The sequence below is a fragment of the Orycteropus afer genome, unplaced genomic scaffold, assembly GCF_000298275.1.
Source record: "Orycteropus afer afer isolate SDZICR_OR568_19922 unplaced genomic scaffold, OryAfe1.0 scaffold00002, whole genome shotgun sequence".
Taxonomy (NCBI): Eukaryota; Metazoa; Chordata; class Mammalia; order Tubulidentata; family Orycteropodidae; genus Orycteropus; species Orycteropus afer.
Genome location: NW_006921589.1, coordinates 29,439,796 through 29,457,466, shown reverse-complemented (window position 1 = coordinate 29,457,466; position 17,671 = coordinate 29,439,796). Strand labels below are relative to the sequence as shown.

The 17,671-nt window shown below is 39.8% G+C and overlaps 1 protein-coding gene across 1 annotated transcript in view; it reads left to right on the top strand.

The window, feature by feature from the left end:
* Positions 1-17,302, top strand: part of ICOS (inducible T cell costimulator) — a 174,738-nt gene extending 157,436 nt beyond the window's left edge. Inside the window, exon 5 of the mRNA XM_007935998.1 lies at positions 17,112-17,302. Within this exon, the coding sequence (XP_007934189.1) occupies positions 17,112-17,302 (191 nt within the window). The remainder of the gene's footprint in view (positions 1-17,111) is intronic.
* Positions 17,303-17,671: the final 369 nt, after the last annotated feature.

The window sequence follows — 17,671 nt, the reverse complement described above, 5'->3', positions numbered from 1 at the left end:
CTGACTTACAGTGACCCTATGGACAAATGAATGAAACACTTCCATGGCTTGTGCCACCCTCACAATCCTTGCTATCCTTGAGCCCATCAATGCAACCACTGTCTCAACCCATCTCATTGAGGGTCTTCCCCTTCTTTACTGACCCTCTACTTTACCAAGCATGATGTCTTTCTCCACGGAATGGCCCCTTCTGGCAACACAACCAAAGTAGGTAAGACTAAGTCTGGCCATTCTCACTTCTAAGGAGCATTCCAGCTGCACTTCTTCCAGGATAGATTTATTCATTCTTCTGGCAGTCCATGACATTTTAAGTATTCTTTGCCAACACCACAATTCAAAAACATCAACTCTTCCTCAGTCTTCTTTATTCATTGTCCAGCTTTCACATGCATAAGAGGCAATTGAAAATATCATGGTCAGGCGCACTTTAGTCTTCAAAGTGACATCTTTGCTTCTCAACACTTTTAAGAGGTCTTTTGCAGCAGATTTTCCCAGTGTAATATAACATCTGATTTCCTGACTTTTGCTTCCATGGATGTTGATTGTGGATCCAAGTGGAATGAAATCCCTGACAACTTCAATCTTTTCTCTATTTATCATGGTGTTGCTTGTTGCTACAGTTGTGAGGATTTTAATTTTCTTTATGTTGAGGTGTAACCCATACCAAAGACTGTAGTCTTTGATCTTCATCAGTAAGTGATTCAAGTTATCTTCACTTTTAGCAAGTAAGATTGTGTTATCTTATATCCAGGTTGTTAATGGTTCTCCCTCCAATCCTGATGCCACATTCTTCTTCATAAAATCCAGCTTCTTGGATTATTTGCTCAGTTTACAGATTGAATAACTATAATGAAAGGATAAAACCCTGATGTACACCTTTCCTGATTTTAAACTTAGTACTTCAAGTTAAATATTAGTCTGAAACCCATAGAGACTAAAATTCTCTCTCTTGATAGTACAGTGTAGCCATTATCTACTATGCCCTTTGCTTTGAGAGAAGTGAACTCTGCAAGCCTTACTGAAAAGCTCACATTTCCTATTTGCATGTATGTCTTGCTTTTCTGCTGGCAGAAGAGAAAACCACAGCTCCAGAAATTAGGAAGCTTGGCTGAAGTGAGTCCAACTTTCCTATTCTCAAAGCCCCTGGTCTGGACAGCTGCCCTTCTGAAGGAGTGGTCAGTGTTTACTCTTGCTTGCAATGCTGTTGCTCTACTCAGATGTTCTTTCAAAAACTTTTTTTATTCACTAAAATTAAAACATTTGTTTCTGACTTCCCAAACATTGTTTATAGTTTTCAACTGCTGGCCAGAGAGAGTGTACATGCACAATTACTCCTTGGAATAAAAGCACTCTAAATCATATTTATTTCAGTTACAGCTACTATACATGAAAGCTTGTTTGAGTTTTCTGCATAGCAATAAGATTCATACTGCACACAATTATCCTCAGCCGTTTATATTCTGAAAAACAATCCCCAGTTTGGCAATAGTTGTCTCCTAAAAGCAATGTTCCTTTGCTAGATGGTATTGTACCATAAAACAGACCTTTGCAAAACATTCTAATCATCTCCATCTAAGACAACATATTATTTATTTCAAATGGTCAGTGGTGTTCCAAATGCTGCTGCAAATTAAATTAGAAATTATCCAGTTTGTGTGTAAACATCCCACTAATTTACCTAGTGTCTGGTTCTTTTATTTGATATTCAGGAATTTAAATAATGTAAGGTTGTTTAGTTCTCAGTTCAACCTTTGCTTTCTGGATATTTACTTGGCACTTCCCAGTATTTATTTAAGGATATTAGAAGTGATTGGAGAGGACTTTTTTTTTTTTTTTTTACTGCCCAGGAGGCTGGCACAGCTATGTTGTAGCATTATTAAAGATAATGTGGCAGTAGGTTTACAACATGCTTGGCTGCAGTAGCAGATGATTCTCTAACTTTCTTCTGCCATGAACTTTCCTAAGGAGCTCAGCTCTATTGAGAGACCACCACCAGTGGCATCAGGGACAGGCAGATCTGAACACAACTGTTGAGATAACCTAGCCTACTCACAGCACTCGCAGTATGCTCATTGTCGCCCCCCCCCCTTCAGTTTGGAGATTAGGAGTCAAACAAATCAAGATTCTTCCCTTTTCTTGCTGTTAAGCCTCAGACAAGATACTTAATCCATTTGAGCCTCAGTTTTCTGTCTGCAAAATGAAAATAAGAAACACCTTTCATGAAAGATAAGCAGTTCTGGTGGTGCTATGGTTAAAGCATGAGTTGCTGACCAAAATGTTGGCAGTTCAAACTCACCAACTGGTCTGTGGGAGAAAGATGAGGAAGTCTGCTTTTGTAAAGATTTATAGCATTAGAAACATTACAGGGCAGTTCTACTATGTCCTATACGGATGCTATGAGTCGGAATCTACTCGATGGCAGTGGGTTCGGTTCCCTCATGGAGCCCCTACACTCCATGTAGCCTAACAAATAGCTCCTCTACAAGCAGATGGGGCTAGGACTACCGACATTTACCATTTTAAACGTTCAGACTATAGCTGGTGGTGATAGAGGATTTGGTTTATTGGTTCATTTTTATGTATGAGAGAAACTGGAGTAGAAAAAAGAATGTGTTCATCTTTTTTCAATTTGGGTCTAAGAGATTTTTGGCATTAAAAGCTTTTTAGTTTCAAATGCTCCAACTCTAGCTGCATTTATGTGATGCCAAACCAACTAGTTGAAAAATTACAAAGATGGGAAATCAGCCATCTCTTTTGTCTACAAATTGTCAGCCAACCAGGTTGCATAAGTTTTTTTTTCTTCACCGAATTGTCCCAGCAATTGATTGAATTGACTGACAATGGCCAGTGAAAGCCAAACAAAGCACACAATCTGTTTTGTATAATTCATATAATTGATTTTGTGTATTTCATAGTATTCTCTGACAGAATATGCTCATTGTTAGAAAATACAGATAATACAGAAAAATCAAAGAAAACAAAAAGTCACCTCAGTCCCATTACACATAAACATTGATATATACTTTTGCGAGAATGTATGTGTGTGTGTGTGTGTACATATATATACATACATATATAAACATTTACATATGGAGCCCTGGTGGCACAGTAGTTAAGCATGTTCAGTGGTTTGAATCTACCAGCCGCTCTGCAGGAGAAAAATGAGGCAGTCTGCTTCTGTAAAGATTATAGCCTTGGAAACCCTATGGCACAGTTCTACCTTATCGGTAAGATCGCTCTGAGTCGGAATCAATTCAGTCATATATATATGACTAGTGGTTAAGACACTTGCCTGCTAACCAGAAGGCTGGCGGTTCAAACCCACCAGCCACTCCTCGGAAGGAAGGTTGGGCAATCCTACTTCCGTAGTGATACTGCCTCGGAAACCCAAGGAGGGGTCGCTATGAGTCAGGTTTGACTCGACGGCACATAACAACAACAACAACATTGTTTATATATAATGCCTAGAATGATGTTCTAAATATTATTTTATCCAGATTTTTTTTTCTCTCTCCTATTTCCCATATGCAGATGTACCATCATTTATTTACCAATTTCCTATGGGTGAGCATTTGGGTTGTTTCCAATTTTTGGCTATATAAATAATTATACAATAAACCTTTTTAAATGTAAACTTTTGCATTTATCTCTGATTATTACTTTAGTACAAAAACTTTGGAAATACAATACTTTAAGACTCACTCCACATTACCAAAAATTCCTATCAAAAAAGTTATAGCAATACACACTCTTACGTACAAGCTGCTTACGAGAGCGCCCCCTCCACTCTCTTGCCAATTTTTTATCTTTTCCAGTTGGATAGGTGAAAAAATGATATCTCATTGCTTTAATTTATGTTTCTTTAATTACTAATGAGAATGAACATTTTTCATTTTTACTGGTCATGTGTATTTTTTGTGATCATTCTTATTTCTAAATGTTTTCTCTTCAAAATGAGGAAAAGCAAATAGCAGCAGCAGATTTAAATCATCTTTAAAATTTTTTAATGTCCATTTTCAGAAAAATTAACAAAAGCACTTTAATAAATGTTTTACTCTTCTTCAGATGGACACTGAAAATGAAGTGTTTGATTTGTTTGCCCTTATACTAATTATTTTTGGACTTACTAGCTTTGTTCTTTTTATGAAACTTTAATAAACTACTAGAGCTAAGCTGAAGATGCTTAAAAGAAATGAATTTTCTTCCAAGTCAGTGAGGGTTTCCTGTATGACATGTGGATTCAAATGGCTTTAATATCTAATAGTTATGCTGGGCTTATCTTATGAACGCTGCTTCCTACCACCTTCCCTGAAAAGGCTGTGGGAAAGCTACTCAAGCTTGAAGATACTCATTGGCTGCTCTTTGAAGCCATTAGCAGAAATTCCATCTCCTTCAAGTGATTATTCTAGATATTATATAAGGCAAAATTAACAATAATGCTTAATTACTTTCACTCTTGTACTCATTAGAATCAAATATTGTGAGCCTGTTTATTGTTATGGAGTCATGACCTTGCTATGGTCATTTTCTGATTCTGCCTAAGCTGCCTTTCCTTGGTGCCAAAATAAGCTGATCACATGCTCATCTATAAAAAGCAAAAGCTGGTGATATTTCTAAGAAAAACCAAACTATATGTCTTGACAGAAGGCTTTCTTGAGATTTTATTTTATTTTTTAGATGATATATTTTTTTCTATGTTGTTATGAATTTTAAGCAAGGAGAAGTATCAAAATCAACACACAGCTAGTACATCTGGGCCCAGGTCCTATAAATAACCATGCCAGCTAGTCCTAATGTGGAAAAATGGAAAACCAGATCCTGTTAACAAAAGGAAAATTCCATTTTTCATACACGATACTGCTTTTACTCCTGGCCTGGTAAGAAACAAGCACTTTCCTTTTCTCAGTATTTATTACGATAATGTGTTGGCAATACAGGTGTTTCAATCTTTATAGTAAGGGCAAAAATCTATCACCATGCTCATTTCACACAAAGTTCAGTTTCTGCTGAAGCAAATTGGTACGATAGTTTGGCTTACATTTTTCTTGTTCTCATTTACACTGGAGATGGAGGTCTTGCCTGACAGTATGCAAGTCAGGCCACAAATGGTCAGGACCCCGCTTTTCAGATAGGACTTAGTCAATGGACTAAGATCAGTAGAAAGGGGAGAAAGAAATGTGAAAAACAGAAGGTGGTGAAAGCACAAATGAGTGTACCTCTCTCTGTCTTTAGAGGGCATCTTTGTCATTTCCCCACTCCCCTCTGTGGAATAATTCTGTTTATAAACCAGGATTTCTTATGACAAAGGAAAGTTAAGAAATCACTCCTCTAGGCAGGGAAGAACTGTTGCTAGCACCATATTTTCCTTACCCCAACATTTTATGAAAACTATCAAATATATAATAAAGTGGAAAGATTTTTACAGTGAACATCTGGATAACCAAACCAAACTCACTGCCATTGAGTTGATCCTGACTCATAGCGACCTCTCCTTGGGTTTCCAAGGCAGTATCACTATAGAATTAGATTGCCCAATCTTCCTTCCAAGGAGTGGTTGGTGGGTTTGAACCACCAACCTTCTGGCTAGCAGTCAAATGCCTTAGGGACTGTGCCACCAGAGCTCCCTGAACACCTGTATAGACACTGTCTAATTTTAAAATTAGCATTTACTCTACATAACATATCCATCTACATCCCTTTATCAATCCATTAAACCCTCTTATTTTTTGATGTATTTTAAAATAACTTGTAGATATCAGTATTCTGCACCCTAAATACTTCAGCATGTATGTAATTAAATAGAGGTTGATATTTGTTTACAGTTTTTCCATCTGATATAAAATATGTATACAATAAAATTACAGACTTTAAATGTACATTTGTAGAGTATTCCAAATGCACACAGCTGAGTAACTGTGTTTGTCTGGGTTCCCTAGAGAAGCAAAACCAGTAAACATTATATATATAGAGAGAGAAAGAGAACTTTATCTTAGGAAAATGGCTCACACACTTATAGAAGCTGGCAAGCCCCAAGTTCTTGGATCAGACATCAAGCTAGAGGCTTTTCCCAAGTCACGCAGCTGCAGGGGCTGATGAGCTCAAGGTTGGCAGGCAGTATACTGGCTGTTAACTCCAACAAATGATGAATCCAAGATCTCCAGGCCAAATGGTGGATTGTTCCCTTATGGACAGTTGTAGGCAGCACAGTAGAATACTGATCCACAGAAGAAGTCTCTTTTCCCAGGATGTCCACAAATATACTGGAAGCAGGCCACACTCCTAGGGAAATTCCCCTTGAATGGATTGGCTGCTCAAAACATATACATCTGATCCCATCATAGGAACAACCCACATCACAATTACTCAAACCACACAGAATCATGGTCCAGCCAAGATGACACACAGTTCCAACCATCACAGTCCACCCCTTGTCAACTTGGCAGTTGTACACATCTTCTTAACCATATATAATCTCTAAATAAGGACAATTATAAAGTCATTTTTATGCCTAACATGATATGCTAACATGCGCACAACTGAAACACATTAACCTTATTTACATTTCAGTTTATAACATCTTCTTAATCATATATAATCTCTAAATAAGGACAATTATAAAGTCATATTTACACCTAACATGATATGCTAACATGAGCACAACCGAAATGCATTAACCTTATTTACCTTTCACAGTTTATAACAGAAAGAAACAGAAATATTTGATATACATATACAATGAAGAAATATAACAATCACAGTTCTTGTTTCTGCAAATGGTCATGTGATCATAGCTGACATTCAGAACTACCTTCTTCCCCCACCCATTCTGTATTTCCCTTGCCCTCAGCAAGCACCTCAGCTAGTCATGGTTCTTTGCCTGTTGGGTTGACCCAAACCTTCATTCCTGAAGGGTCTGGGCCACTAGTAGTCATATCAGAATTGGGTTGCTGTAATTTTCCATTGACTTTGATCACAGGGGATAGTAATACCAAGAGATGTCCTAAAGAATCTCCTATATTCCAGACATATTCTTCTTTACCTCCATTATGTAATGTCAATCCAATTTCCCCTTGGTAATCAGGATCTATCACACCAGATAGTACAGGAATGCCTTTCTTTGTTGATCCAGATGCATGAGGAAGCCAAAATGGCTGGGTGACATTCTTAATTTCCAGTTCAATACAATCAGTATTGTGTCTCCAGGTGAGAGTGTTCTTCCCTTTGGAACTAAGATCTCCAGACCTGCAGAGCATAGGGTAGCAGGGACAGGAAGCAAAAAAAAATTTTGAGTGGGTCACTAGGGGTAATAGTGAGTGGTAATACACTCCTGTTTCCACCCCTTGGTTCCAGGACTCATGAATCCTGGCTATTGGAGAAATAACACCATATATTGGACACTGGTTTAGAGCATAGATGGCCTCCTGGAGAATATTGCCTTAACTCTTCAGGGTATTTCCACCTAGCTGGTGCCATAATTGTGTTCTCAGTAGGCCATTCCATTGTTATATCAAGACAGCTGCTTCAGGATGATGGGGAACATGGTAAGACCAGTGAATTTCATGAGCATAGGTCCATTGCCGCACTTCATTTGCTGTGAAGTGAGCCCCTTGATCTGAAGCAATGCTGTGTGGGATACCATGACAGTGAATAAGGCATTCTGTAAGTCCACGGATGGTAGTTTTGGCAGAAGCATTGCGTGCAGGAAAGGTGAATCCATATCCAGAATAAGTATCTATTCCAGTAAGAACAAAATGCTGTCCTTTCCATGGTAGAAGTGGTCCAGTGTAATCAACCTGCCACCAGATTGCTGGCTGATCACCCCGAGGAATGCTTCCATATCACGGACTCAGTGTTGGTCTCTGCTGCTGGTAGATTGGGCACTCAGCAGTGGTGGTAGCCAGATCAGCCTTGGTAAGTGGGAGTCCATGTTGCTGAGTCCATGCATAACCTCCATCCCTGCCATCATGGCCACTTTGTTCATGAGCCTATTGAGCAATGACAGGAGTGGCTGGAGAAAAAGGATGGCTTGTTTCCATTGAAAGTGTCATCCTATCTACCTGATTGTTAAAATTCTCCTCTGCCGAGGTCACCTTTTGGTGGGCATTCACGTGAGGCACAAATATCTTTACTCCTTTAGCCCATTCAGAGAGATCTATACACATATCTCTTCCCCATACATCCTTGTCACCAATTTTCCAATCATGCTCCTTCCAAGTTCCAGACCATCTGGCCAAACCATTAGTGACAGGCCATGAATCCATATACAATCACACATCTGGCCATTTCTTATTCCTTGCAAAATGAACAGCCATATGCATGGCTTGAAGTTCTGCCCATTGGGAGGATTCCCCTTCACCACTGTCCTTCAAGAAAATCCCAGAAAGAGGCTGCAGTGCTGCTGCTGTCCACTTTTGAGTGGTGCCTGCATATTGCGCAGAGCCATCTTTAAACCAGGCACGAATTTTCTCTTCCTCAGTCAACTGATCATAAGGAACTCCCCAGAGGCCATAGTTGTAGACTGGGAGAGGGAAGGTAATGTAACTGGAGTGGAGACCATAGGCATTTGGGCCACTTCCTCATGCAACTTCTTGTGCCTTCAGGTTCTGTTTGAGCTCGATCTCTGATATACCATTTCCATTTAATGATGGAGTGCTGCTGTGCATATTCAGCTTTATGACTCTGTGGGTCAGACAACACCGAGTTCATGATGGGAAGCTCAGGTCTCATGGTGACATGGTGGCCCATAGTTAGGCGTTCTGTCTCTACTAAAGCCCAGTAACAAGCCAAAAGCTGTTTCTCAAAAGGAGAGTAGTTATCTGCAGAAGATGGCAGGGCTTTGCTCCAAAATTCCAAGGGTTGGCATTGCGATTCATCAGTAGGGACCTGCCAAAGACTCCAAACAGCATCTCTATCTACTACAGACACTTCAAGCACCATTGAATCAGCTGGATCATATGGCTCAAGTGGCAGAGCAGCCTGCACGGCAGCCTGAACCTGTTGCAGAGCCTTCTATTGTTCTGGGCCCCCCTCGAAACTAGCAGCTTTCTGAGCCACTTGATAAATAGGCTGCAGCAACACACCCAAATGAGGGATATGTTGCCTCCAAAATCCAAAGAGGCCCACCAGATATTGTGCCTCCTTTTTAGTTGTGGGGGAAGCCAGGTACAATAACTTATCCTTCACTTTAGTAGGAATGTCTCGGCATGCCCCCACCATTGGACCCTTAGAAGTTTCACTGAGGTGGAAGGTGCCTGCATTTTTATTGGGTTAATTTCCCAACCTCTAGCACGCATATGTCTCACCAATAAGTCTAGAGTCATCGATACTTCTTCCTTACTAGGTCCAATCAGCATAATGTCATCAATATAATGGACCAGTGTGATGTCTCGTGGAAGGGAAAGGCAATCAAGATCCCTATGGTCTAAATTATGACATAGTGCTGGAGAGTTGATATACACTTGAGGAAGCACTGTGAAAGTATATTATTGGCTTTGACAGCTGAAGGCAAACTGCTTCTGATGGTCCTTTGAAATTGGTATTGAGAAAAAGGCATTGGCCAGATCAATAGCTGCATACCAAGTACCAAGAGATGTACTAATTTGCTCAAGCAATGAAACCACATCAGGAACAGCAGCTGCAATTGGAGTCACCACCTGATTAAATTTATGATAATCTACTGTCATTCCCCAAAATCCATCTGTTTTTTGCACAGGCCAAATAGGCATATTAAATGGGGATGTGGTGGGAATCACCACCCCCTGCATCCTTCAAGTCCTTGATGGTGGCAGTAATCTCTGAAACCCCTCCAGGGGATGCAGTATTGCTTTTGGTTTATTATTTTTGTAGGTAGAGGCAGTCCAATGGCTTCCACTTGGCTTTTCCTACCATGACAGCCCTTACTACACATGTCAGTGACACAATGTGGGGAATTCTGCCAATTGCTCAGTGTATCTATTCCAATTATGCATTCTAGAACTGGGGAAATAACTACAGAATGGGCTCGGGGACCCACTGGACCCACTCTGAGATGCACCTGAGCTAAGATTCCATCAATAACTTGACCTCCATATACCCCCACTCTGACTGGTGGGTCACAATGATGCTTTGGGTCTCCTGGAATTAGTGTCAGTTTAGAGCCAGTGTCCAGTAATTCCCAAAAAGTCTGATTATTTCCTTTTCCCCAATGAACAGTCACTCTCATAAAAGGCCTCAGATCTCTTTGGGGAAGGCTGGGAGAAAGATTGGCATTATAAATTTTTGGCAATATAGTAGGGTCCTTCCTTAAAGGGGCCTGGCTTCCCCTTCATTCAAGGGGTTGTGAGTCTGTAAACTGACTCAAGTCTGAGAATTGAGTGAGAGACCATGATTCTGTATTCTGGCGATTCAATCTAGGCTGCTGTTCACATGACCTAGAATTCTTCTGTCTATACAGATCAAGTAAATATTTAGTAGGTTTGCCATCCTTTTCACTACTAGGAACACCATGACTAAGTAGCCAATGCCACAATTCCACATGTGTCAGACTATTCTGATTACTGTTCTGACTCTGCTGTCCATTAGGGTAAGAACACCCACCTTGCCTTTGTCGATTAACTGCTGCCACTTGGCCCCTACCACCATGGGGTCCAATCAGCCCAGTCGTAGTTAAGTGTCTTAGTTCAATTAGGGCAGTTTCCACTGTCAAATCTGGCTTAATCACAGTATTCTTCAAGGATGCTGGGGCTCCTTTCACAAATTTTTTTCTCACTGTACTGTGAGAAGGGTGTCTTCTGGACTCTCCATTTCTGGCTCTAGGGGTCTAATCTGCTAAATCCATTCTAATAGGCCAATTTCCCTAAGCCTCTGGATACCTTCTTCTACATTATACCAAGCCAAGTCTGGTACCTCAACTTGACTTAAGGTAGACCACCACATAATCCATGCTTCAGTAAGCCAACCAAATAAACTATTAGATCCTTTACTAACCTCTCAAGCTGAAAAACTGAATGAAGAGTCTGAACTTAGTGGGCCTAAATCAATAAACTCAGACTGATCCAATGTTACATTTCTTGCACCATGATCCCACACCCTCAGTAGCCATTCCCATACATATTCTGCAGGTTTCTGTCTATACATGTTAGCAGAATCAAGTAGGTCTTTTTGAGTGTAGCATACTACCTCCTCAGTCACATTTTGAATTTCACCTTTTGGGGCTCGCTTGGACTTAATTTTAGTTATAGGTCTGGCAGCAACAATGGGTGGTTGGAGCAGTTCCTGAGAACATTCAGCAATATCTTTCATGGCCTCTGCCTCAGGCAATGACTCAGCAAGAACAGTTGCATTAATCCCATCAAACTGAGGTAGAAAGGATAATGGTTTTACAGGAATTCCTTCAGATGAGAAGAGTTCAACAGAATTTATAGGCTCCAAATCTTGATCTTTCTGACTATCTATCCATATGTCCCCATTCCAGGTTATAGGATCCCATTTTTTCCCAATCAATGCCCTCACTTTATCTTCAGACACCATTCTGGGTTGGCAATTTAATTGGAATTGCTACTCAGCCACTCTTACAATAAGACCCTGGGTTTGGTTTTTGGCAATATCAGCTCTGTTATTAGAAGAAATAAGGTTTTCTTTCAGAGCACAACTGGAAACATTGAGGTCTTTTATGCAGCACTTAAGCTGCGATTCAGCAGCCCTGAACTCATCTCACTCTTTCATCACTTTGTCTAGTGTAAGTAGGACCAACCAACCAGCTTCCTTATATTCCTCATGCTGACAAAATTCCAGAAAAGTATCAAATATACAATCACCCAGAGCCTCACTTTCTAAAAGTACTTGATCTATTGGTGGTGCTATTTTGCATATCAATGTTGCCACCTCATACCATGGATTAGCAGGGCCCTCTTTACTAACAGAGAAGCTCTGGTAGCATAGTGTCTAAGGCACTTGACTGCTAACCGGAAGACTGGCAGTTCAAACCCACCAGCCATTCCTCAGAAGGAAGGTTGGGCAATCTACTTCCGTAGTGATACTACCTGGTAAACCCAAGGAGAGGTTACTATGAGTCACGTCCGACTTGATGGCTCATAACAACCACAACTACTTTACTAAGAGAGGCAGGGTCACCAGTGCTTTTACAATTAATCAAATTGGAGAACCAATTTAGGAAGCCCATTCTTATGATTTTGTCTCTCTAGAACCACTCTCAGTACCAAATGTGTTAGGCTGGGTTCTCTAGAGAAGCAAAACCAGTAAAGCTTATATATGCTGTTGTTGTTGTTTTGTGCCGTGGAATCAGACCCGACTCATAGCAACCCCTCTTTGGGTTTCCAAGGCAGTAACACTATGGAAGTAGATTGCCTCATCTTCCTTCCAAGGAGTGGCTGGTGGATTTGAATCACCAGACTTATGGTTAGCAGTTAAGTGCCTTAGGCACTATACTACAGAGCTCCTAAGCTTATATATAGAGAGAGAGGAAGAGAAATTTATCTTAGGAAAATGGTTCACACACTTATAGAAGCTGGCAAGTCAGGCTGGAGGCTTTTCCCAAGTCACGCAGCTTCAGAGGCTAACGAGCTCAAGGTTGGCAGGCAGTATACAGGCTGTTGACTCCAACAAATGATGAATCCAAGATCTTCAGGCTGAATGGTGGATTGTTTGCTCACGGACAGTTGTAGGCAGCACAACAGAATCACGATCCACAGAAAAAGAGTCTCTTTTCCCAGGATGTCCACAAACATACTAGAAGCAGGCCATACCCCTAGGGAAACTCCCCTTCAACTGATTGGCTGCCCAAAACATATACATCTGATCCCATCATGGGAACAACCCACATCGCAGTTGCTCAAACCACACAGAATCACGGTCCAGTCAAGTTGACACACAGCTCCAACCATCATAGTAAACTAAACTCTTATTAAGGTGTAGAAAATTACCATCAATCCAGAAAGTTACTCACACTTCTTTCCAGTCATCCTTTTCCCAATTTTCAAAATAACTACTGTTCTAATTTTTTTCTGTTATAGATTTGTTTTGCCTGCTCTGTAATGTCATGTGAAAGAACTCATACCATATGTTCTCTTTTGTTCAAGGCTTCTTCCACTCAGCATGTTTTTGAGATTTCATCTGTGTTGTTGCATATACATAAGTTGGTTGTTCCTTTTAATTGTTGAGGAATAGTCCACAATAAACCATAATATGTTTCCCCCTTTCCCTATTGAGAGACAACTGGTCTGTTTCCAGCTTTTTGTTATTATAAATAAAATTGCTATTACTATTCTTCTTATAACCTATTTTTGTAAACATGCTTTCATTTCCTTTGGGTAAATATCTAGGAGTAAACTCTTTGGGTCACAATGTAGGTGTATGTCTAATTTTATAAGAAATTGCCTAGCCATTTTGAAAGTGGTTGTAGCATTTTACTTTCTCTCTAACAACATTTGAAAAGTTCAGGTGCTCCACAACCGCACCAATAGTTAGTGTTATCAGTCTTTTTTAATTTAGGCTACTCTGTTGGATGTTGTTGTTGTTGTTAGATGCCACTGAGTCAATTCTGACTCACAGCAATGCTATGTACACTGCCCTGGCCTGTGCCATCCTCACAATCCTTACTATGCTTGACCTCATTGTTGCAGCCACTGTGTCAATCCACTCCCCTTTTTCTCTGACCTTCCACTTTATCAAGCATGATATCCTTCTCTGGAAACTGTTGGATATCTGCCCCTATATTCCAATGAATGCTTATTAAAAACTACATTCAATGCTTTTGATGCTCAAAGTTTCTAGCTCTCCTTTACAACCTTGGAGAAACAGTGGCCCACTAGTTTTTGGTCAACTTTATATTTTTCTTGCTTGTTGGTACTGAATAGATGGATACTGAATAAGAAACAAAATAAACAGCATGTTGTTGTTGTTGTTATGTGCCGTCGAGTCAAACTTGACTCATAGCGACCCCTCCTTGGGTTTCTGAGGCGGTATCACTACGGAAGTAGATTGCCCAACCTTCCTTCTGAGGAGTGGCTGGTGGGTTTGAACCACCAGCCTTCTGGTTAGCAGTCAAATGCCTTAAGCACGACAGCACCAGAGCTCCATAGCATAGTAATATCAAATAATTGCCTGAGAGGCATGATAGCGTGATCTACCACCATTGTACAGAGAGTATACTAAGCATGATGCAGTCTGCAAAACCCTTTATAGAAGTTTTTGTTATTTACTTTTTTCAATTACCTTATAAGCTAAGTGTGTTGTTGTTAGGCCATAGAGTTGATTCCAACTCATAACAGAATGGAACTGTCCCATAGGTTTTCCTAGGCTGTAATCATTATAGGAGAAGATCACCACATCTTTTCTCCCACGGAGCCACTGGTGAGTTCGGACTGCCGATCTTTTGGTTAAAGCTGAGTGCTTTAACCATTGAGCCACCCGGGCTCCATATGAGGTAAGTATACTGTCTCCTATTATAAATGAAGAAACTGAAGCTCAAGAAGGTTAAGAAACAAAAAACAAAACAAAACAAAAAACTTGCCCATGACCACACTGTTACCAAAAGTCTTAACTAACACACAAAGAAAGATGAGATTTAAGAGGCCAACTACATGTTGGCTGTTAACTTAAAGGCTGGCTACCAGCTGCAGCTTGGGGGAAATATATGGCAGTCTGGTTTTGTAAAGATTTACAACCTTGGAAACCCTATGGGCAGTTCTACTCTGTCCTAAAATGTTGCTGTGAGTGAGAATCAAATCAATGGCAATGAGTAATAAATAAGAAGTATTAAATAATAAATAGGAAGTATATTTTCTCCCAACTGCTAAATATATTCAATTTCCATGACCTCCAAAAGGGCTAGCAGAAGGAAGAGTTATTTTTTTCTTCTCTTAGCATTTTCTGTGGCATTCGCACAACACTGAGCTAATTCATTATCAGACCTCAGCATAACCCCTTAATGGGTAATTCAGCTTTCATATAGTTCATTATCTTTTACTTTCTTTTGTTTGCTTCACAGATGGAGTACTTTATAATGCCTATGAAAAATTTTCCATCTGGAGTAGATCAACCTCATATGGAAGTCAAAGAGAGGAATAAGCTCCTGTTCATCCATTGGGATCATCAACATAGGAAGGCTTTTCCAAAAACAGCAAAAGTTCGGTTTCGTAAATTGGACAACAGGGAGAACTGGTACAGTGAATGATAGTCCCTTACATACTTTTCTTCTGGTAGCTTCAGATTAGGTCTTTCTCAAGTCTTATTAAGACCTTTACAAGATGACTGTGGTGACAGCCAATGGGCTGTCAGTTGGATATTTCTTTAAAGTATTTCTTACCTTCATCTGCTCACATTCCATATTTATCTTGTTGTCATTCTCCTCTAAGTGATTACTGGTGATACATTGCATTTTAATGACACTTTTACCAACCTTCATTCATTTTATTCTCACAATGGCTCTTTAATAGAGAAGTGAGAAAGGAAACTGAGGTGTAGAAAGTCATTCATTCATTTGTTCAACATTTAAAGACCTCTATGATATATCAGGCAGTCACAGAACTGAAAAAGACAGGCTTTTATTTCAGAAAGTTTATGATCTATGGACAGAGACAGATATATTAACAGGTAATTAGCTTTGGCTATGAAAAGTGCTTTGAGTGATTTAAATGTTAGAGGAGCAGAGAAGGATGAACAAACTAGGTTATTTGTGTTTAGCAAGGTCTGAATATAGGTGGTCTGATCTTTGACTACTGTTTCTTTCATTAGCAAATACAGAGTTTACTCTGTAATTTTTTTTTAAATATACAGCCTTGCTCCCAATAATATTTAAGGAGGGTTACAGCAATGTACATATACTATGAATTATTTGTACATTTTTAAAACCTTTTCAAAGTAGATGTAAACAAACCCAAAAGGCATTACTCTTTTTCTTTCATTTTTTCCTCTCACCAGCTCGAACACAGAGATGGTTACCCTATCCTGTGATGTTAAGGTGCTTGGGAAAGTTCCAAGGGAAAGAATCTATTACCAATTGTTACTTCCTCCTTCCCCACAATAGCTAACATATTAAAAAAAAAAAAAAAAAAGTGTACAGGCCCCCAGAGGCCAGCAAATAAATGCTTCTCTGCCCCTCAGCTTTGTCTAAACCTGATTCAAATATTCCCTCCCCTCAATTCCAGGATTCCTCATTTTTCAAATGTTGTCACTAGCCTTTACTTTTTACTTTATTTCTCATGTCCTTTTGGAGGAGGCCTGGGAGATGGACAGGGTGGGATGACAGGTGATGAAGAGCCATTTCTTATACCAGTAGAACCCCAGGGACCATTTTATAGATAATAATTTTCACAAACTTTCACTGGAATGACTTTGGTTATTTGATATTTTTCTTTAAAAGTTATTAAGAATCTGCTTTCCATTGCTTGGATGTAGTGCTCAGGAAAGGAGGAGGAAGAGAAGGAGAAGAAGAAAGAAGAAAGACCAATACATTCTCTGGGGAAAAAAAAAAAAAAAAAAAGAGTAGGGATTTGGTGTAGTAAAGTCCCAAGACAGTTTTGGATGAGAGCTGGACAAAGTACTTTATCTGTTGGACTAAATTGAGCCAAATGAGAACAAGCTGTTACTGAGCTTTTAACGAAAATGTCCAATTTTTTTCATCTTTAACCTCTTTCCTTAGAAAATGGAATACATTAAAAATAGCTTCTCTTTCCTTAAAAGAGGTGCCTGTTTTATTTTCTAATCCAAGCTTCCATCCATCTTCGCTTCCTATCTGTCTCAGAGCTTTGAGAAATGTTCTTGCTGCCTAGAAAAACTCATTCCCTCAACTTGCCATCAGTTTTCCATTCCATTCATTTAAGTTTTGGTCACTTGAGTTATGGGAAGCTTTTGTACCCTTAACTACTGTATCAAACAAGCTTGATTTCCAGCTATAAACTATGGGCTAGATTCACTCTACATTCGTGGAAAATCTATTTGAAAATGGTGTTTGGAACACTTTGCTGGCACTTCAAGCTCCATTTCTGGTATGTTTCAATGAAAATTTATTTGGTGATTCTTTTTCTCTTCTTACACCTCCTTTTCCCTTTCTCCCCTAAAAAATTGGTGATCCTGTAAGTTAAATTAATGCTTGATGCAATTTCCTGTAATAGAAGACACAGGCTCCAATACTAACTATCCTTTCATGGAAAAACAGTTCATTGCCCCTGGATGTGCAGTTACACCCTTGAATTATGAAGTCTGGATCATTGCTGAGTGGATCACTTTGGAGCCAGAAACCAGCGTGGTAGCAGGAGAAAGGAATTGGAAGCTGGAGAGAAGGGAAAGTGTTTGTTGGGACTGAGTGCCAGGATGGTGTTTAAGAAAAGCAAAAATATAGTAGAGCCAAGGGAAAGACACTTACACTATGTGATGAGAACTGAGCAGCCAAGAGAGATTCAGACTGTTCTGGGCTAGCCTTCAGCCTGCTCTGCATCAATTTAATTTCCAATATTACTGATGAATAGAAAATCCCAGAGATGCCAGGTGGGCAAAAAGCTGATGAGGCCAAGGAATTCTATGTGTGGGATGGGTCCAATGCAATCTGTATACATTTGTAGGTCTGTGCTTGTATGTCTCGATGAACTCATCTCTAATCTCTTAGGTCTGGAAATTAAGCCTCCATGCCAGACATTCCTGTATTGATTTACCTGTTTATCCTGATTTAGGTCAG